The following is a 16422-nucleotide window of genomic DNA, read 5'->3' on the forward strand; positions in this document are numbered from 1 at the left end:
CTGAGTGCCGGTACTTTCTACCGTAAAATTTCACGAAACAAAAATTCTGATATACCGTAATTTTTACATTAATTTTTACAGTAATATTTACTGTAAAATTACTGAATCAATGTAATTAAATAAATATAGCTATAAAAATTATAGTATAAACTTTATATGAATTTTACTGATGCTGCACTCAGGCACTTTATACCGTAATTTTAGCGTACTCTAAGATTTTTGATAATAATTTAAACAAGATATTTTTTAGTGTGTAATGAAATTTTTAATTTTATGCTGTATAAAATAATTTTGAATACACCTGATATTTAAAAGCATTAAACGTAGTAAATACACTTAGAAGATGAATGTGTTTTACAAAGTTAAAATATAGGTCATTCCGAAAAATGTTAATAATTTATGCTCTTAGTTTCAAAAACATTCAGATTTTTTTTCCTTGCTATCACAATATTTGTAATAAATTTATGTAAAAACGATGTACTCATAAAGTTTCCCCCTTCTTAGCACATTTTCAGGACAGAGAATCGACAGCATTATGTTTTTTCCAAAAAAAAATATTATAATATTGTAAGAAATAAAGACTTTTGCTTTATTAGATTAGAAAAATAATACTTTAAAAATGTAACAATTTGTGTGGGTTTTATCAAAAAAATTAAAGCAATAATATTATGAGGTTACTTTAAGATAATAGAGATAATTAAATGCTGTATTTATGCCTGTGTTTAGATTTTTAAAAATTTGCCTTTTAAACACACGAAACTCGGATTAGATAAAACTGATTTAAAAAAAATATTTAAAATTAAAAATTGGCGAAGGTATAACACTGAACTATCTTAATAGCAAACTGTTCAATTGCAGAATGGTATTGGTATAATGTGTAATATTCTATTTAATTGCAGAATTTTATTAGTATAATTTGTCAGAAAAATTCGTTGGGGGTGATTTGACGTAAAATGGCTAAGCATAAATTATAATTTTACACAGGGTATTTAATGAATATAAACAAAATTATTTTTATGAATTCACGTTTGGAATTACAAATGTAGAAGCATGTTTACAAAATATTTTTTTGACAAATACGCCAGTTAATTTCGTGCGTCATATGTGGAATCATCCTTGAAATTTTGAAATCTTTCCGTGCTATATTTCTCCGATTCCAACTTCCAACGGCCTTGAATTTTACATGTTTCGAAAGATCCTGGCAGGCAGAGAAAAATTAACAATTATAAAATCATTTGAGAAAATTAAACAACGATTATTAGATGCATTTTTTCATGCATAGCTTTTTCCTGCTCCGTTTCTCACTCTTTAGTTAGTTTTGTTAGTTTCTCTTCAGTTAAGTTCATTTGCAAACAAAAAGGCTTCTTAATTTTTTTTCTAATTAATCAATCATTAAAGAAATAATTTTCAAATCATTAGAAAATTAGAAATCACGTAGATCTTTATCATAAATTTTCAGAAATACTAATTACCTAATTAGCGTACCATCACTAGCTAACTAATTAGCGTATTTGAGGTTATCCCCTCAAACCATTAAGATTGAGTCCTAGATTGGGAAGATCCGATCATTAAATCAAGTTATTTAAGGCGATCTGTTTATTTATTTTTTGCCCACTGTACAAAACTCTTTGTAGCTTCGGCGCATTGTTAAAAATTTGAATAAGCGTTTGCGTCTCTGCTAAAGGTGACCAATTATATTTATTTATTGGCGTACACCTACTACTATTACTATTATTGGTAATATTTTGTGGTTGTAATTTATTTTTAATAAAATTATACTAAAAATTGTTTTAATATTACTTCAAAAACAGTCTGTCCGGATCTTTTTCGCCACACCCTGCAAATGAATGGAACAGAGAGAAAATAATTTTGTGTATTTTGGATTGGTTATATTTACCATCTTGATTTAATAACATAGGTAACCAGATCATTATTCAAATACACTAAATCAAGTGCACCGAAAATATTTTATTTCTAAATAGGTAAGAATTCTTGATCTTTAACTCTGAGAAAAGATAATTGGCATAATTACAGCCAAAATCATTACCAAAGCGCTTCTCTAAAAATTACCCAACTTTTTGGTGTTCCCATAGAACAAGAAACACGGTAAATTTTTTTCATTTTCTGATACTTTTGACCATACTTCTTTTCTAAGTGTATAAAATATTTTCATTAAAATATAAGTTTTTGTAAAATATAGAATTAAATACAAATTAATTTTTTTGTACATAATTATTATAAGCAAGAATGTATGAGAGTAAATATAAAATCAATATGATTGTCCATAAGATCCTAGGGTGCCTTTTTTATTGGTATTAATAGGGAAGTAGTATTAGTAGAATGTAACTCAAAATGTATACGCACCATAAATATCTTGTACTAGTTTTCTATCTTCCCAACCAAGTTCAAAATTATTATTAGGTATAACTTGAGAATAGATTGCATACATAATGGAGTAATTTCTGGATGTGTGAAATAAACCTAGGGCATGTCCTACTTCATGCACAGCTACTTTGACTAAATTAGTTCCCTGATCTGATCCTACTGTTAAGAATTCGTCGTCGTCGACATGGATTTCAGCATTTGCGGCCATTTTAATAGCGTGAGATAGCTGTCCACCAAATCCATCAAAGTGATTTGGGCAGTTCAGATGTTCACCTGCCAAATAAAGAATAAAAGATTAAATACAGGTGCGTAATAAAAATGAAGTTTGAAAATATTAATATGTATTAAATCATTTGTGTTTTTAATGTTCGCCGTAGGAATGACCGGCGACTCGAAATATCACTTAATAAAAATTTTAAAATTTCGAAGTGTTAGATTTGATGCCATCGTTTGAGGGAACTGGATAATCAATTCTCCTTTACATCTAAAGTTAGTTACAAATTACGCTGCTCACTTCGAAAAATTAAAAAATAACTACCATTTGCAACAAGGCTAAGTATAAGGCTGGAGCTAACAGAGACGAAAGTGCAAATACTTCAGCTGAGATCCTAACATGCAGAAAAAACACATTGTTTCATAGTTAAGAGCACCATCTGTTGATGAACTTTGCTACTAATTTTGAAACTTTGGGAGAGTATATCCCTGGTTTCCTGAGACAAACGCAGTTCATTATATGATTCTTGATTTGTAATAGATTTTTTAAATCGTAGGTCATTTGGTCATTTTGGGGACAACTAGTAATAGGATCAAGCATTTTTTAGCCTTAAATGGAGGTATGAAATATAGATATATTATAAATAGTGTACAAAATAACACTAATGGAAACAATATGAAGAAGTTCAGTAGTAAAGTTATTTTCAAAAACTTGTTACCATTAATCGAAATGTAAATAAAAAAAAAATATTTTTAATCCAATTTGGCTAACATTTAGATAAATTAAGAAACAGTTTATTTCTGAATGAAAATAATACTATAATGAAAGAAATTATAAAAAGCGTTGAACCAAATTAAATAAACTGCAATATTTGAAGATTGAAAGTTTCTTTATTACTTCCGAACAATGAAGAAAGAAAGCTGAAAAGAAATTAGTGTCACTTTCAATAATCCTCAAGAATTTAGAAAAAGAAATGCATGTTTACCCAAGTTATCGAGAATTTTTGGGATTTGTTTATTCAAAGATTTCCGCCTCAATCACACGCGTGGCAACAATAGGACAACAAAGGAAGCGCCGTCTGGCAGAGTTACCCTAAAGTAACCTAAAACTGTCAACCACTTAAAGCTCTTCTAGTACCAGTTTGCTGAAGATTGATTCCATTTTTTTTTGTCTCCGTACGTAGAACACTTAAGACGAAAATATTTACTCTTATCGTAGTCATTCACGATGTCTCCTTCGTAAATACTTTTCGTGGAAGAGATTTTTTTTTTTTCAAATCATGAAAGTTATAATAAAAAATATTTAAATGAAATTCGGGGTTTTTTTTATGAAATAAAAAATTATGAAAAATTTCACGGTGGTGTCACCTTTGTAAATACTTTTCGTGGAAGAGATTGTTTTTAAAATCGTGAAAAGTATAATGATAAGTATTTAAAAAAAAAAAAAAAAAAAAAAAAAAAAAAAANAAAAAAAAAAAAAAAAAAAAAAAAAAAAAAAAAAAAAAAAAAAAAAAAAAAAACTAGGGCTTTTATGAATAAAATATATTAAAAATTTTACACTGTCGCCTTTGTAAATACTTTTCATTGACGTTATTTGTATCATGAAAAGTATTGAAAAAAGTATATATTTAAAAAAAAAAAAAGAAGTTAGGGCTTCTTTGAAAATTTTTTTTTTTTTTTAAATTTCGCGATGTCGCCTTAATTACTTTTTGGAGAAGGGATTTTTTTTTAAAATAATAGAAGTTATAATTAAATATATTCTTTTAAAAAAGTTTCAAAGTTGCAAGTTTCTGCCAAAATTGCAACCTCGGCGCAGACAATTTTGAAATAATTTTATTTCCAAAAACTATGAAAGTTTACTTTCTAACTCCAATACAAATACAAAGACGCAAATTGATGCACAATTATTCATTTTGCTAAAATACTTGATGAACTAAAATGCCCAAAATATTTTACTTAGTCTATGTATTAAATTATGAGTTTGATTTGTGCATTTCAAATATTTATCGGACCTTAAACCATTTTCTGATGATGGCAATTATGTCTATTGATGCACTACTATCCATGAATATCGTTGTGTTTAGCAATTTTAAAAAAAATAAAATAAAAAAAGAATCCTTAAGAATTTTGGCCAGGAAGCATGGGCTTCTACATGAATAAATTACAAAGAACTTTTTGATTTCAGAAATCATTAAAATTCTAAGCAGGAGATTTGTTTTACGTCCATTACGACTCAACATGAAATTCATGTCAACACGCGTCTCAATTACTTAAATCATCAACTTCGTATATTTTTTTCTTAACGCTGTTTTTCGAAACTGTGTCGCCAAGGAAAATAAAGTCATAGTTTAAGTACTTTACACTTGAAGCAATGCGATGATTTTAAACTTTATGAATATAATCTTGCCATGAAGAATTATCTGGGCTTCAGAACAGACAAATAACTAAAATATTTCAAAAATTATTAAAAATTTTTTAAAAGTCGCCATTTTAGTTACATTTTTCCACCTGGATGAAAATTATCGAAATCACTGCTTTATTCTTAGTATTTGCAAATTTTTATGAGCCCTAATAATGCAGCATTGGAATAAGTTTTTAGATATTGAAAAATTAGACCTCAAATGCTCTTCGTTTTCACAAAACTGTGACTTTTTTCCGTTTTGACGTCTTGCACCATTTTCAAAATAAGCGTAGGCAGCGCTGGCTTTAGATACGCCAAACTTGACTAACAGTCATGAGTGACAGTGGCAAACTAACAGCAGTTATAAAAATAACATATTATTCGTAAAAAATCATTGTTTAATATTACGACCAAGCCTCAGAGAAACATACTTAATTTTAAATAGAATTAATACGTATTGATTAAAAAAAAAAAAAAAAAAACTACTGCACAAAGTAAAATTACTTAATTTCATTTTAAACTTTTCTTTATCTTTTTGTGAAGTCTGATGGCCAACTCTCTTAGACAAATGCTAAGTTTGCAGATGAATTCAATAAAATTTATTTTTTCTTTCTCAATATTTTCAATTGGAATTCAAGGGTCAATTTTAAGCTTCCCAATATTCACTTTAAGTGTAGGTTAGTCGTGATGTATACTTTTACATACCAAGGAATTCGATGTCCTTTTTACACCTAAACATTAAACCCCCACCAAAAATCTTTAGATTGCATTTAGAATTCTTATTTATGTTTTATTTTTGATTGTTTCTTAATCTATTAGTAAATTATTGTTCTAAAAACATTTAAAATATGGAAAATTGCTATTTTTTCTCCTAAAAAAGGTCAATTTACAATTTTTTTTTCATTTCCAGTACTGCATTAAAATTTTTTTTAGAATTTCCAATTTTTCTCAATTGAATTAAATATAAAACAATAAGCAGAAGATTTCTAATTTAAATAACCAGTTAAAGTTAGCTTTAATCTATAATAATTGACCTGAAAACGAGAAAAAAGTGAGTCAATAACTTTGTGAATTATTCGTAAAACTTTGTACCCTCCCTCGAAAGAATGCATTTTTATGCTGCATGAAAATAATTGGAGGAATACCAACAAAACGAAATATTTCGAATATAACGAAATATTTCAAGAATTGAACATTTTAAATTTTCGACTAATTAAATTGTGGGTGCTATTTAAGAATCTTGTAAATTGACTGAAATTTGTTGAAGTTAAAAGCGGAATTTTTCTCAATAACAAAGATCAAATTTATTAAACAAATCGAAAAAAATTAAAATATGATTAAACAAAAACAAATAAGTTTATTTTAATCACGTCGTTTTTACTAAAATCACGAAAAATTTGAGGCTAGTAAAATTCGTTTGATACCAGATTCGGATTTCTTCAGTATTTGTCATAGTAAAGCGATAATTATGACTTATTTTTTAACTTTTTTGAAATGAAATAATCTCACAACTCCCTTATGAAAAGTGTTAAAGTTGCTTAAATTGAAATTTCGTTCTTAAAATGCATTTTACTACTATAATATTTTTTTTTATAACAACAAAATAACACTTGTCTGCATTATAATTTTTTTCTCAACATTTCAATCATTTTTTTAAATCGTTTGATACTGTTTTTAAGATAACTGCTTTAGAGTTATATTCTCTAAATGTTAGCCAGATATGAGGTTTCCTTCTTCAGATCTACCTCTTCTGCTTAGAGCTCACTAAATCCTGGAAGTGCAGGGGTGAGTTGGCGCCCACTCAAATTCTTAGCCATCTTCAAGTGATGGCACTTTTACGTTTTTTTAAGCAACGAGTTCTGCAGTGCCATTGAATTTTAACGTAAACAGAACACGTTGAAGACTCTTTCTCGCTAGCTGATTATTGGTTCTGAGTCAGAAAATGGAAAAAGAATGTTAAAAGTTACGAAACAGGAAGAAAAGTCTTTAAAAGATAATTGGGAGCAGCCCACGAAGTAACATAGTTATTGCTGAACTGAAACGTTAATAAGTGCTGAAGATAATTCGGAGTTTTTGAGCGTGGATAGGAAATAACATTTTTTCTTATACTTATTAATTATATTTCTTTTTTTTTAATTTAGAATTTATGAATAATTAATATTTATATATGAGAAATAGAATTTATAACCATTCAATAATTGAGATAAGAAATAATGCTTTTTCTATTTTCATGAATTATTTTTCTTTCTTTGCTTTAGAATTTATTAGAAACTAACATTTATATTAGAGCATTAGAATTTTTAAGTAGTTAATATTTATATTAGAGAAATTGGAATTTAGAAGTAATTAATATTTGTGTAAGAGAATTAGAATTTATTAGCAATTAATAATTCGGATGAGAAATGCTATTTTTTCTTACATTCATCAATTATTTTTCTTTCCTTGGTTTAGAATTTAAAATAGTTTTAGGTTTCATTACTTTGATTTCATTAGTTGGTAAGGAAGGGTGTAATTTTCAATGGGAAAGATTTCCGTTTGATATATATTGAATTCATTTATTGCCTTTTGAAAATAACTGAAATTGAAGTGTTACAAAATTCTTTAAGTTATTATTATTTTTAAAAATTATACAATTTAATTGAAAATAAAATTATACAATTTAATTGAAAAATTATAAAATTATACAATTTAATTGAAAAAAAAACAACAATTCAATTGAGTTAAAAATCATAAAATAAACAAAATAATAATAGTATTTTCCATTAAAAAAAACTGTAAAATATAGAAAAGAATTAGATAATTATTTTCAAATAAACAGGAGAAAATATTAATGACACAAAAAAGTAATTTTTAAACGTAACGCCATATTTAAATAAGATCACTTTTTATGCCATGGAATGGAATTCTAGCCTAGAGGATAGTCAATCACCTAGTGACCAGCAATAGTATGCAAACTTAAAATAGTTTTTAAAAAATGCGAAAGGCTAAGGGAAACGAACGATAAAAGGGAATTCTAACCTAGAGATTGACAGTCAATCACATAATGACCAGCAATCGTATACTAACTAAAAATAGTTAAAAAATGTGATAGGCTAAGAAAAACAAAAGAGAAAATGGAATTCTAACCTAGAGATTGACAGTCAATCACCTAATGAATAGCCATCGCAAAAAAAAAATTAAGAAATTATTAAGAAATGTGGTTAATCTAGGAGAAACAAACAAAGAAACTGAAATTACAAAAGTATGAATTTTTCTTTTAGAGGAGAATAAATATTTAGAATCTTGGTTGACAATTTTTATAAAATAAATTTTTTTAATAACAGATAAATATATTTGCACTGCAACTTTTTATTTAAATAATTAAAAAAAATGTAAATAAAATATTTTTAGTGAGTAGTAATTTATTTAAATCCAACGAAACATCAATCGAAGCAATTTTATTACAGAGTCAATAAGTTTCATGAATCATTTTATTTTATTAAACGTTTTTTATTCAGTAATGGACACTTAAGCGTCAATACTTTTCGTTAATTCTATTTGTTTAAACGTTTTAACTCCTGTAATGGACACCAAAGATAATAACTATTTTTTAAAAATAAGTTTAAATTAAATTTTCATTTAATACACTGAATAAATTGTTGGAAATAACTAAGTAATTCAGCATCAAAAAGTAGCTTTGAATCATAAGGCATAACCAAGGATTATTGCTAAGAATAATTGTTAAGGATTTTGAACCTCTTTAAATTTGACCTTAAGATATCAGGGTTCAATTTGAACAACTCGTTAAAGTTGCAAAAATTCGAAGCATTATTATGATTCAATACTAAACCAATTTTTTAAAGAGTATAATTCCCCTATTTTCATTCTTTTGATAGGCAATGTAAAAAATACACCCCATTAACCATTGGATATTGCGTATAGAATGAATAACATCTATACCCCATTAACTATTAGATATTGCGTATAGAATGAATAACATCTATACCGCATTAATCATTAGATATTGCGTATAGAATGAATTACACCTATACCTATTGAGCAATTAGATATAGAATAAATTACATCTATACCTCATTAATCATTAGACATTGTGTATAGAATGAATTGCATCTGCACTCATGAACTATTAGATATTGCGTATAGAATGAATTACATCTACACCTCATTAACTATAAGATATTGCATATAGAATGAACCACGTCGATCTGTTTACTTAGATTAGAGGTAAATGAATGAAATTTGATCTCTTTTGTCTCAAAAAAGCCTTCTAATCCCACTGTCTCATTTTTCTATAACAGGGGTTTTCAACTTACACGAGGCCGGGGGCCGCAATTAAAAACGCCAGTCATATGGCAGGCCGCAACTTTATAAAAATTTCATATAGGACTGTTTTATGTTTAAAGGAACATTAAATATTACTGTGAGAATTTTATCAAGTTGTACAAAACAAAAGTATTGAATTTCAAATTAAAATAAGAAGTAGATTTTTACCTGAGAAATAAATATTTTTGCACCGTTGGTATGTTAAATTTCACAGAAACGAAGAAATTAGGTTTCTTTTTCAACGAAAGAAAAGTATTTTAAACCTATATAGATTTTTTACGAAAATTTCCAGCAAAAAAATGACAACTAATATATTTTAGTTCGCGGGCCACAAAAAAAGGCTTCCCGGGTCAGATGTGGCTCGCGGGACGCCAGTTGGTAACCACTGTTTTATAAGAAATTTCGTATTAGGCTTCGAGTATAAATTGAAAATAAGTATAATCTACTGACCTCTTCCAAATGCAATAAGAACATCGACGTCATCAACAGGTGATCGAATATCTTCTTGAAAAACTATTGGAATTACTTCTCCCCACATTCGAAAAGCAAGTGCAAGTGCTGCTCTTTGTGTATTTACTGTCAGTTGATTGCTGTATGCGGATCCAATCAGTCTCCAAGTAACCACTTCCTAGAAACAAATATCAGTGCAGTAATCGAATTTCAGCATGGAATTTTCAATTTTTCAAGGGCCTTCATACATATTAAGCATGAAGACTTATAATTAAAAAAATATTTTAGAATAGGCAAAATTATTTGAGATCAAAATTAAACAAATTACTTCGATAGAAGTTTAGACTTACACTAGTAAAGGATTGCCCTTCAACACCAGATGCCAACGACCTTTTCTTTCTCAACTTTTTTAATTCCTTCTGTTGTACCTCCAGTCTTTTATCTAGTTCGCCAGTTTCCAAATCTTTTAAATACTGTTCCAACCATCTCTTCCTTCGGGTGATTGAAGTACCTGGAGGTAAGGGTTCCTCAAATGATGGTTTCCTTTTTCTCAGAACTAAATCGTATATTGGTGTTTGTTGATGGTCAGATTGGTGAAAGTTAACAAAATTTTCTGATCTGTCATTGATTCTGTCTATGTGTTGCTCCATTGTCACTGATGGAATTTGTAAATGATCAGAATTTACTTTATCAGTAAGAGTTGGATGGTCTAGTAAATCTCTGTGTGTTTTGGAAGCGAAAATGCTTGATTGGATGCCATCCGAAGGTTCAATTATTTCGTTGAAGGACATTTTATGCAGCCATCGGTCATCTGTTCTGATTTCTCTTCGGTGCCTTGATAACTGTTGGTAACTATGACTTTTCTTCCAATCTGTAAGAAAAGTTCTGTTTTTCTTTAAAAAATTAATTTCGGATGCATCGATTAAATATTGCTTAAAGTTAATTTCTTTGTTCCAATATGCTTAATATCCACTTATTATTTATCATTAAGTGGATAATTATTTATCATTTAATTATCATTAAGTGCATAATTATTTATGATTTATTTATAATTAAGTGGATAATTATTTATCATTTATTTATAGCCAAGTGGATAATTTCTTAGTTTCAATATGCTTAATATCCACTTATTATTATCATTAAAAAAAGATACATTTTAAATAACTGATGCAAAAGTGCATAGGAGAAAATTTTTTCTCACATTTTCAAATATGAAAGTTATAAATATGACACTTGTAACTCATTAAAAATTCATCCAAAAATTCAGATAGTAATATATAATTTAACGATTTTATAATTTTAGATTTTAACTTCTGTATTCTATAGTGCGCTAAAAAAAAAGACCACCTTGAATAACGTTCTGCACGTAAAGTTAAAAAATCAGAATCAAATTACGGAATAAAGTACCGGTACATTGGGGACATTATCCGCAAATCCATTTTACCATATAATCCATTCTTATTGTGAAATTAATTTTTACTTTCAAATATTATACCATAATTTTTACAGTAATATATATTTAATTGGAGTAATTCAGTGATATTACGATAATTATTGCTGTAAAAATTACAGCATATCAGATTTTTCGCTCCATAACATGTTCTGCTAAAAATTAATTTTATGGTAAAATATACCAGTACCATAAGTGCCGCTAATTTTTTTATATTTTTTATCCGAAATTTTCATAAGTGTAGGACTCAATCTTAGTGTTTTCAGGGGTTACCTCAAATATGCTAATTACTTAGTGCAGATGATATTTTAAGTTACGAAATCTGATTCAAAAATGTAATTTCTCTGAATAAACAAATTTTTTTTTCGGATTCAGATTCAATCCAAACAAAATATGGTCTCAATAGTTTGGTCAGAAGAACGATCCTAAGTTTGGGCTCCTAATTATTACGTTAATTTTACTTTTTTGCGTATTTTAACTTTTTGAGCAGAGAGAAAAATTTTTGGACACTATTATAAAATCCGTTTCACGAGAGATAATTCAACGCAAAAAATAACTTTTAGTTATTATTTATTATTTTTTATTATTTTATTTAATAATAGTCAAAAAAGTTTGAATTGTAAGGCTTAAAATTTTTTACATCATTTTAAAAGAATTTAATTTCACATAACGAAGCACAAAATTTTTACGAATTCTTTTTGCGTTCGTGAGATTTCTTCAGCTTTTTGATGGAGGTTCATAATTATTTCCCACTAAAGTAGGAAATGATCTGATTCAACAAACTTTATTTGAATCTAGTTTAGATTCACACCTGACCCGATACTGTTTTCTGTTGATCTGATTAAACTAAGTCACATCATTGGTTAATTCAAATCAAAGGAAATGAATCAAAACGAGTGATTTGAAAATGAAGAGAAATTAATTAGTTGCAAAATCAAATAAACAATTAAAACTCTTCCAATACAAATATGTAAAATAAATAAATAAAAGATTATATGAAGAATTTGATCTGCTGAATTTATATTGTTGATTAATTGGGGAGATTTCCGTATCGTGATCCGTGACAGAATAATCGCCATGTCTTGGCAACATTCGGGCAGCGGCCCACGAGAAAAAAAAAGGAAGAAAAAAAAAAGTAACAACATTACAGAAAGCAGGGGTCTGTCCAGACATTTTGTAAAAGGTCCGTTTTTTGCAAAATTGTGAAAAAATTACTCGTAATTTGTGAATATAAAATAAACGTTAGGTCACATTCTTTCAACCAGGGTCCGTCTTTTGTGAATTTGTGCAAATAGAGTCCTGTTATTGCAAAAAACTTTTTCAAGGAGTTTTTAAATTGTAAAGACATAAGCTACTAAATTCGAGATGCAACATACAAATATTCGGTAATAAGCCTATACTGCTGAACACAGAGTATTCATTTCGGACGAATAAAGAAAGAAGCGTCTGCTGAAGACAAAACTTAGTTCGTTTACATCTGTCTTTCTTCCCCCTCCCCTTCCTGGGAAGGGTTTATTCGATTAACAAAACAATAATGAAGATAAACAAATTTGTGAAAGGTCCGATTAAAAGATAAATTATTTTGCGAAGGGTCCGTTTTTAGCTAAAATATTTTGTGAAGGATCCGCTTTTGTGAAAAGATATTTTGTAAAGAACGGACCCAAATTTCTTCTAAACAGACCCCTGCAGAAAGGGACAACCTCGAGAGGTTTGACTCGTAGCCACCCCCGGGCAAAGATCCACATGTTTGTTTAAAAAAATTTGCATGCTTAAAATTTATTTAGCACCTTGGCTATTGTAGTTTGCGACAGATCATGACACGAAAATATCCCCGATTAATTCTATGAATTCGAAACACATGATTCGAATAACCGATTCGAATTATCGAATCTAATCCTTAGGTGTCTAAAACATGTACCAATAGAATAAAATAAATTAATGCCGTTTCACCTACGCCTCTTCTTCAAATGAATCATGGGTTTGTAGCGAGAGGCTTTATTCTCGTCATCTGGGTTTCCACATCTTGATTCGCTCATAAGGCGAAGAGTTGATTGATCCAGTTTTCCAGTAACGGGTATGTTGTATGCATTCTGATATCTTCGAATAGCTTGGCGAATTTCTTCGTTGGAACATTTTCGACCAGATTTTCTTTCTCTAGGCTTAGAACCAGAACCTTTTCTTTTGGAAAAACCACACCTCAGGTAACCGTATCTTTTCAAAATTTCCTGAAAAAGTAACAAACGTTATCATTATTCAACGAATATAAAAAACAAAACGAAAAGTGAGATTTTTATAAGTCTGTCAGGAAAAATGCTGACTTGGATTTTGACTGCCATATACCTCTAAAAATGAAAAATTTATTGTTCAGTTCAGCAAATTTTGTGTAAAAAAACTATTATATTAATTTTTTTAAAATTATTTTCTTTAATTCATTACGGATAAACTTATTATTCTTTCTTTTATGATTATGAGCCTTCAATAATTCTGATTGCGACCCTTCAATAATTCTGATTATGACCCTTTTACAAACATTAACCATGATTTAGGTGTTTAATAATCCAATTAAAATAATACAAATATGAAATCAATAGATAAAGCAGGAACATTTTATTAAACTAAAGTTCTTTAATCTCTAAAAAAATACTATATTAATATAATAATAACCTTTCAATTGTATTTTCTATTAAATTTTATTGATAACTATAAAAGGCTTTTCCTGACAAATATTATTGTTTTTATTAAGCTATTTATGACTTCATAAAATGCCTATTGTTTTATTTATTTATGTGTTTATTCGAAAAAAGCTTTTGTCACACTAATCGGGAAAGCAAACTATCAAACTAAAACATTTCTTTGAAATTTATTAACGCGATTTCATAAGAGTCCTCTTTCTGTCAAAGTACAAAGAAGTAAGTCTTATAAAAAATATCTATAAACAATATCTATAAACAAAGGAAGCTACATATTTTTTCCTTATTATGGATTTTTTTCATTTGTTCGTGCAATAAATTTTATTTTTTGTTCATTAATAACGATGCCTACTTCATTTGTTGCTTTTATAAGATGACTAGTAAAGGAAATTAAAGCAATTCTGCTTCTACTCAAAATGACGACACCACCAGCGAAAAGCAAAAAAACTGAATGGTATTTGTGATAATAGAACCTCACAAATCCTGTTGGCGAATAATGTATTTCAGTGCCAGAACAAAAAGTAACAGCGTTAACGATACCCCTTGTCTATCATATTGAACAGTAAAATTCAAAATTATGGCCCTTAACATCCACTGAGCAACACTTAGCATTCCATGGTGAAAACTAAACGGTGGTATTATTTTTCCAAATAAGTTTTAAAAACAACTTCCAAAGGCCAAAAAGCTTTCTGACAAGGGCAATCAAAATCGACAACTAAAATAAGCAATATGAGAGCCATAAATGATCCTAATTTTCTTGACAAAGCCATAAAATGACGAAAAATAATTTCTTTCTCAGATATCCAATTTCTGTTTATAATAAAGGATAAACTATCAAAGTGTCACATTTATAGCCTCATTCAATGTAGTGTTTACTCTCACGGCTTTTGTAAACGAAATTCCTCTTGAATAGGTAGTAAAAAAAGCGATTTATAGTGGTATGGGAACAGTGGACGCGCACATCTAAACCTCTTGATGGAAAGGTCTCTTCCTTCCTTCTGGGTGCTCCAGTTGATTGAGATGTGATATACTGTGACCTCCTGCGTAGAGATAACGTAGAGCTTTAGATGAAGAACTTCGGGGGTCGTATATTAATCATAGAAAAGTATTAGCCTCTATAACTCTTAAATAATACACGCATATAGGGTTCATTGAATTTATCTGGAAAATTTTGCTGTTGAATACATTCTTTCAGTGTACATCTATAATTCTTTTGATAATTTAGATCAATCTATCAGTTGGAAAAAGAAGCATATTTTCTAAGTTTTTTTCTACGAGACAATGCAATCTATAAAAATTTTGAAGAATGTATGGTACAAAGTACCAACACTTTGGGTGCATCATCTGTAAAATCCATTTTACCGTGAAATATTATACCGTAATTTTCACAGTAATATTTAGTTAGTGCGATTTTACGGTAATTATTACTGTAAAAATTAAGTATATAAGATTTTTTGTTCTGTAACATGTTCTGATAAAAAATGGATCTAACGGTAAAAAGTATCGGCAACCTGAGTGCTATATGGTAATGACATTTCTAATTTAAAAAAAAACAACATAATTCTGGTTTGTGAAACCAAAACATACGGTATTTAATCCATTCATTTGTTAATTTTTAGGTAATCATACGGTAACGGTTTACTGGAAATTCTGGTTTTCCAAATATTGTTCTTATTTCCACATATTTAGTAAAAAAAATACAAATCTGAGTATTAAATTTAACTGTATAAATTGTTTTTAAGTCATGCTGTAAAAATTATCAAATTTTACTACATTAACCAAATTTTAACACATACTATAATACCTATATTAATTGTTATTTTTACCAAAATCATTACCAATGCGCTTCGGTAAAAACTACCGAGCGTTTTAGAGCCAGAAACACGGTATATTTTACCATATTCTGGTAAAATATACCTTGATCGCATTTACCATATTTTACCGTGAACTATTTTACCATTATTTTACAATACTTTTTTTCTCTGCGTACTTTATAGCTAAAAAAGTTATATAATAAATGAAATAGTTTGTTAAGTATGTAATTTAACAAAACCAATGTAAATTTGAAATCCATGGGTAAAAATGTTTCGAGTTATGTCAGCTTTAAAAAATGTAGCTTCGAGATACATGCTTTTAAAGTTTTCAGAACACACACCTAGAACACAATGAATGGCCGAGCAACAAAAAAAAATTTCATTAAGACTTAAATATTTTTGCATTTAAAAAACCTTTGGGCTCATCATACAAGATAATACGCTCATTAATGTGTCAATTTTACTAAATTATAGCAGTGCTTCTAAACATATATTTTACGACGTACTTGATCAGTTCTTCTCAATATGTATGTCATGACGTACTTGTGCGACGTTAGTGGTGCACTGAAAATTTCAAACCGCATTGTGCAGTCAAATTGTAAATTTACAATAGTTCCCCTAAGAATTTTAGTTCAAGTGATGCAGTAAAGACCTCAAAAGATATTTCGCTTTTGAGTCATATTTCTCAAGATTTCT

General features: G+C 28.5%; 1 protein-coding gene across 5 annotated transcripts in view; it reads right to left on the bottom strand.

Annotated features, from left to right (window-relative positions):
- LOC107453701 (matrix metalloproteinase-21) overlaps positions 1–16422 on the bottom strand; it is a 94236-nt gene that overhangs the window by 11945 nt on the left and 65869 nt on the right. For all 5 annotated transcript variants that reach the window (XM_016070621.3, XM_071177524.1, XM_016070622.3 and 2 more), the window contains 4 exons: positions 13177–13447; positions 10123–10643; positions 9773–9950; positions 2365–2658 (listed from right to left, as the gene is read on the bottom strand). In XM_016070621.3, the coding sequence (XP_015926107.1) occupies positions 2365–2658; positions 9773–9950; positions 10123–10643; positions 13177–13447 (1264 nt within the window). The remainder of the gene's footprint in view (positions 1–2364; positions 2659–9772; positions 9951–10122; positions 10644–13176; positions 13448–16422) is intronic.

This window comes from Parasteatoda tepidariorum, chromosome 2, assembly GCF_043381705.1.
Source record: "Parasteatoda tepidariorum isolate YZ-2023 chromosome 2, CAS_Ptep_4.0, whole genome shotgun sequence".
Lineage (NCBI taxonomy): Eukaryota > Metazoa > Arthropoda > Arachnida > Araneae > Theridiidae > Parasteatoda > Parasteatoda tepidariorum.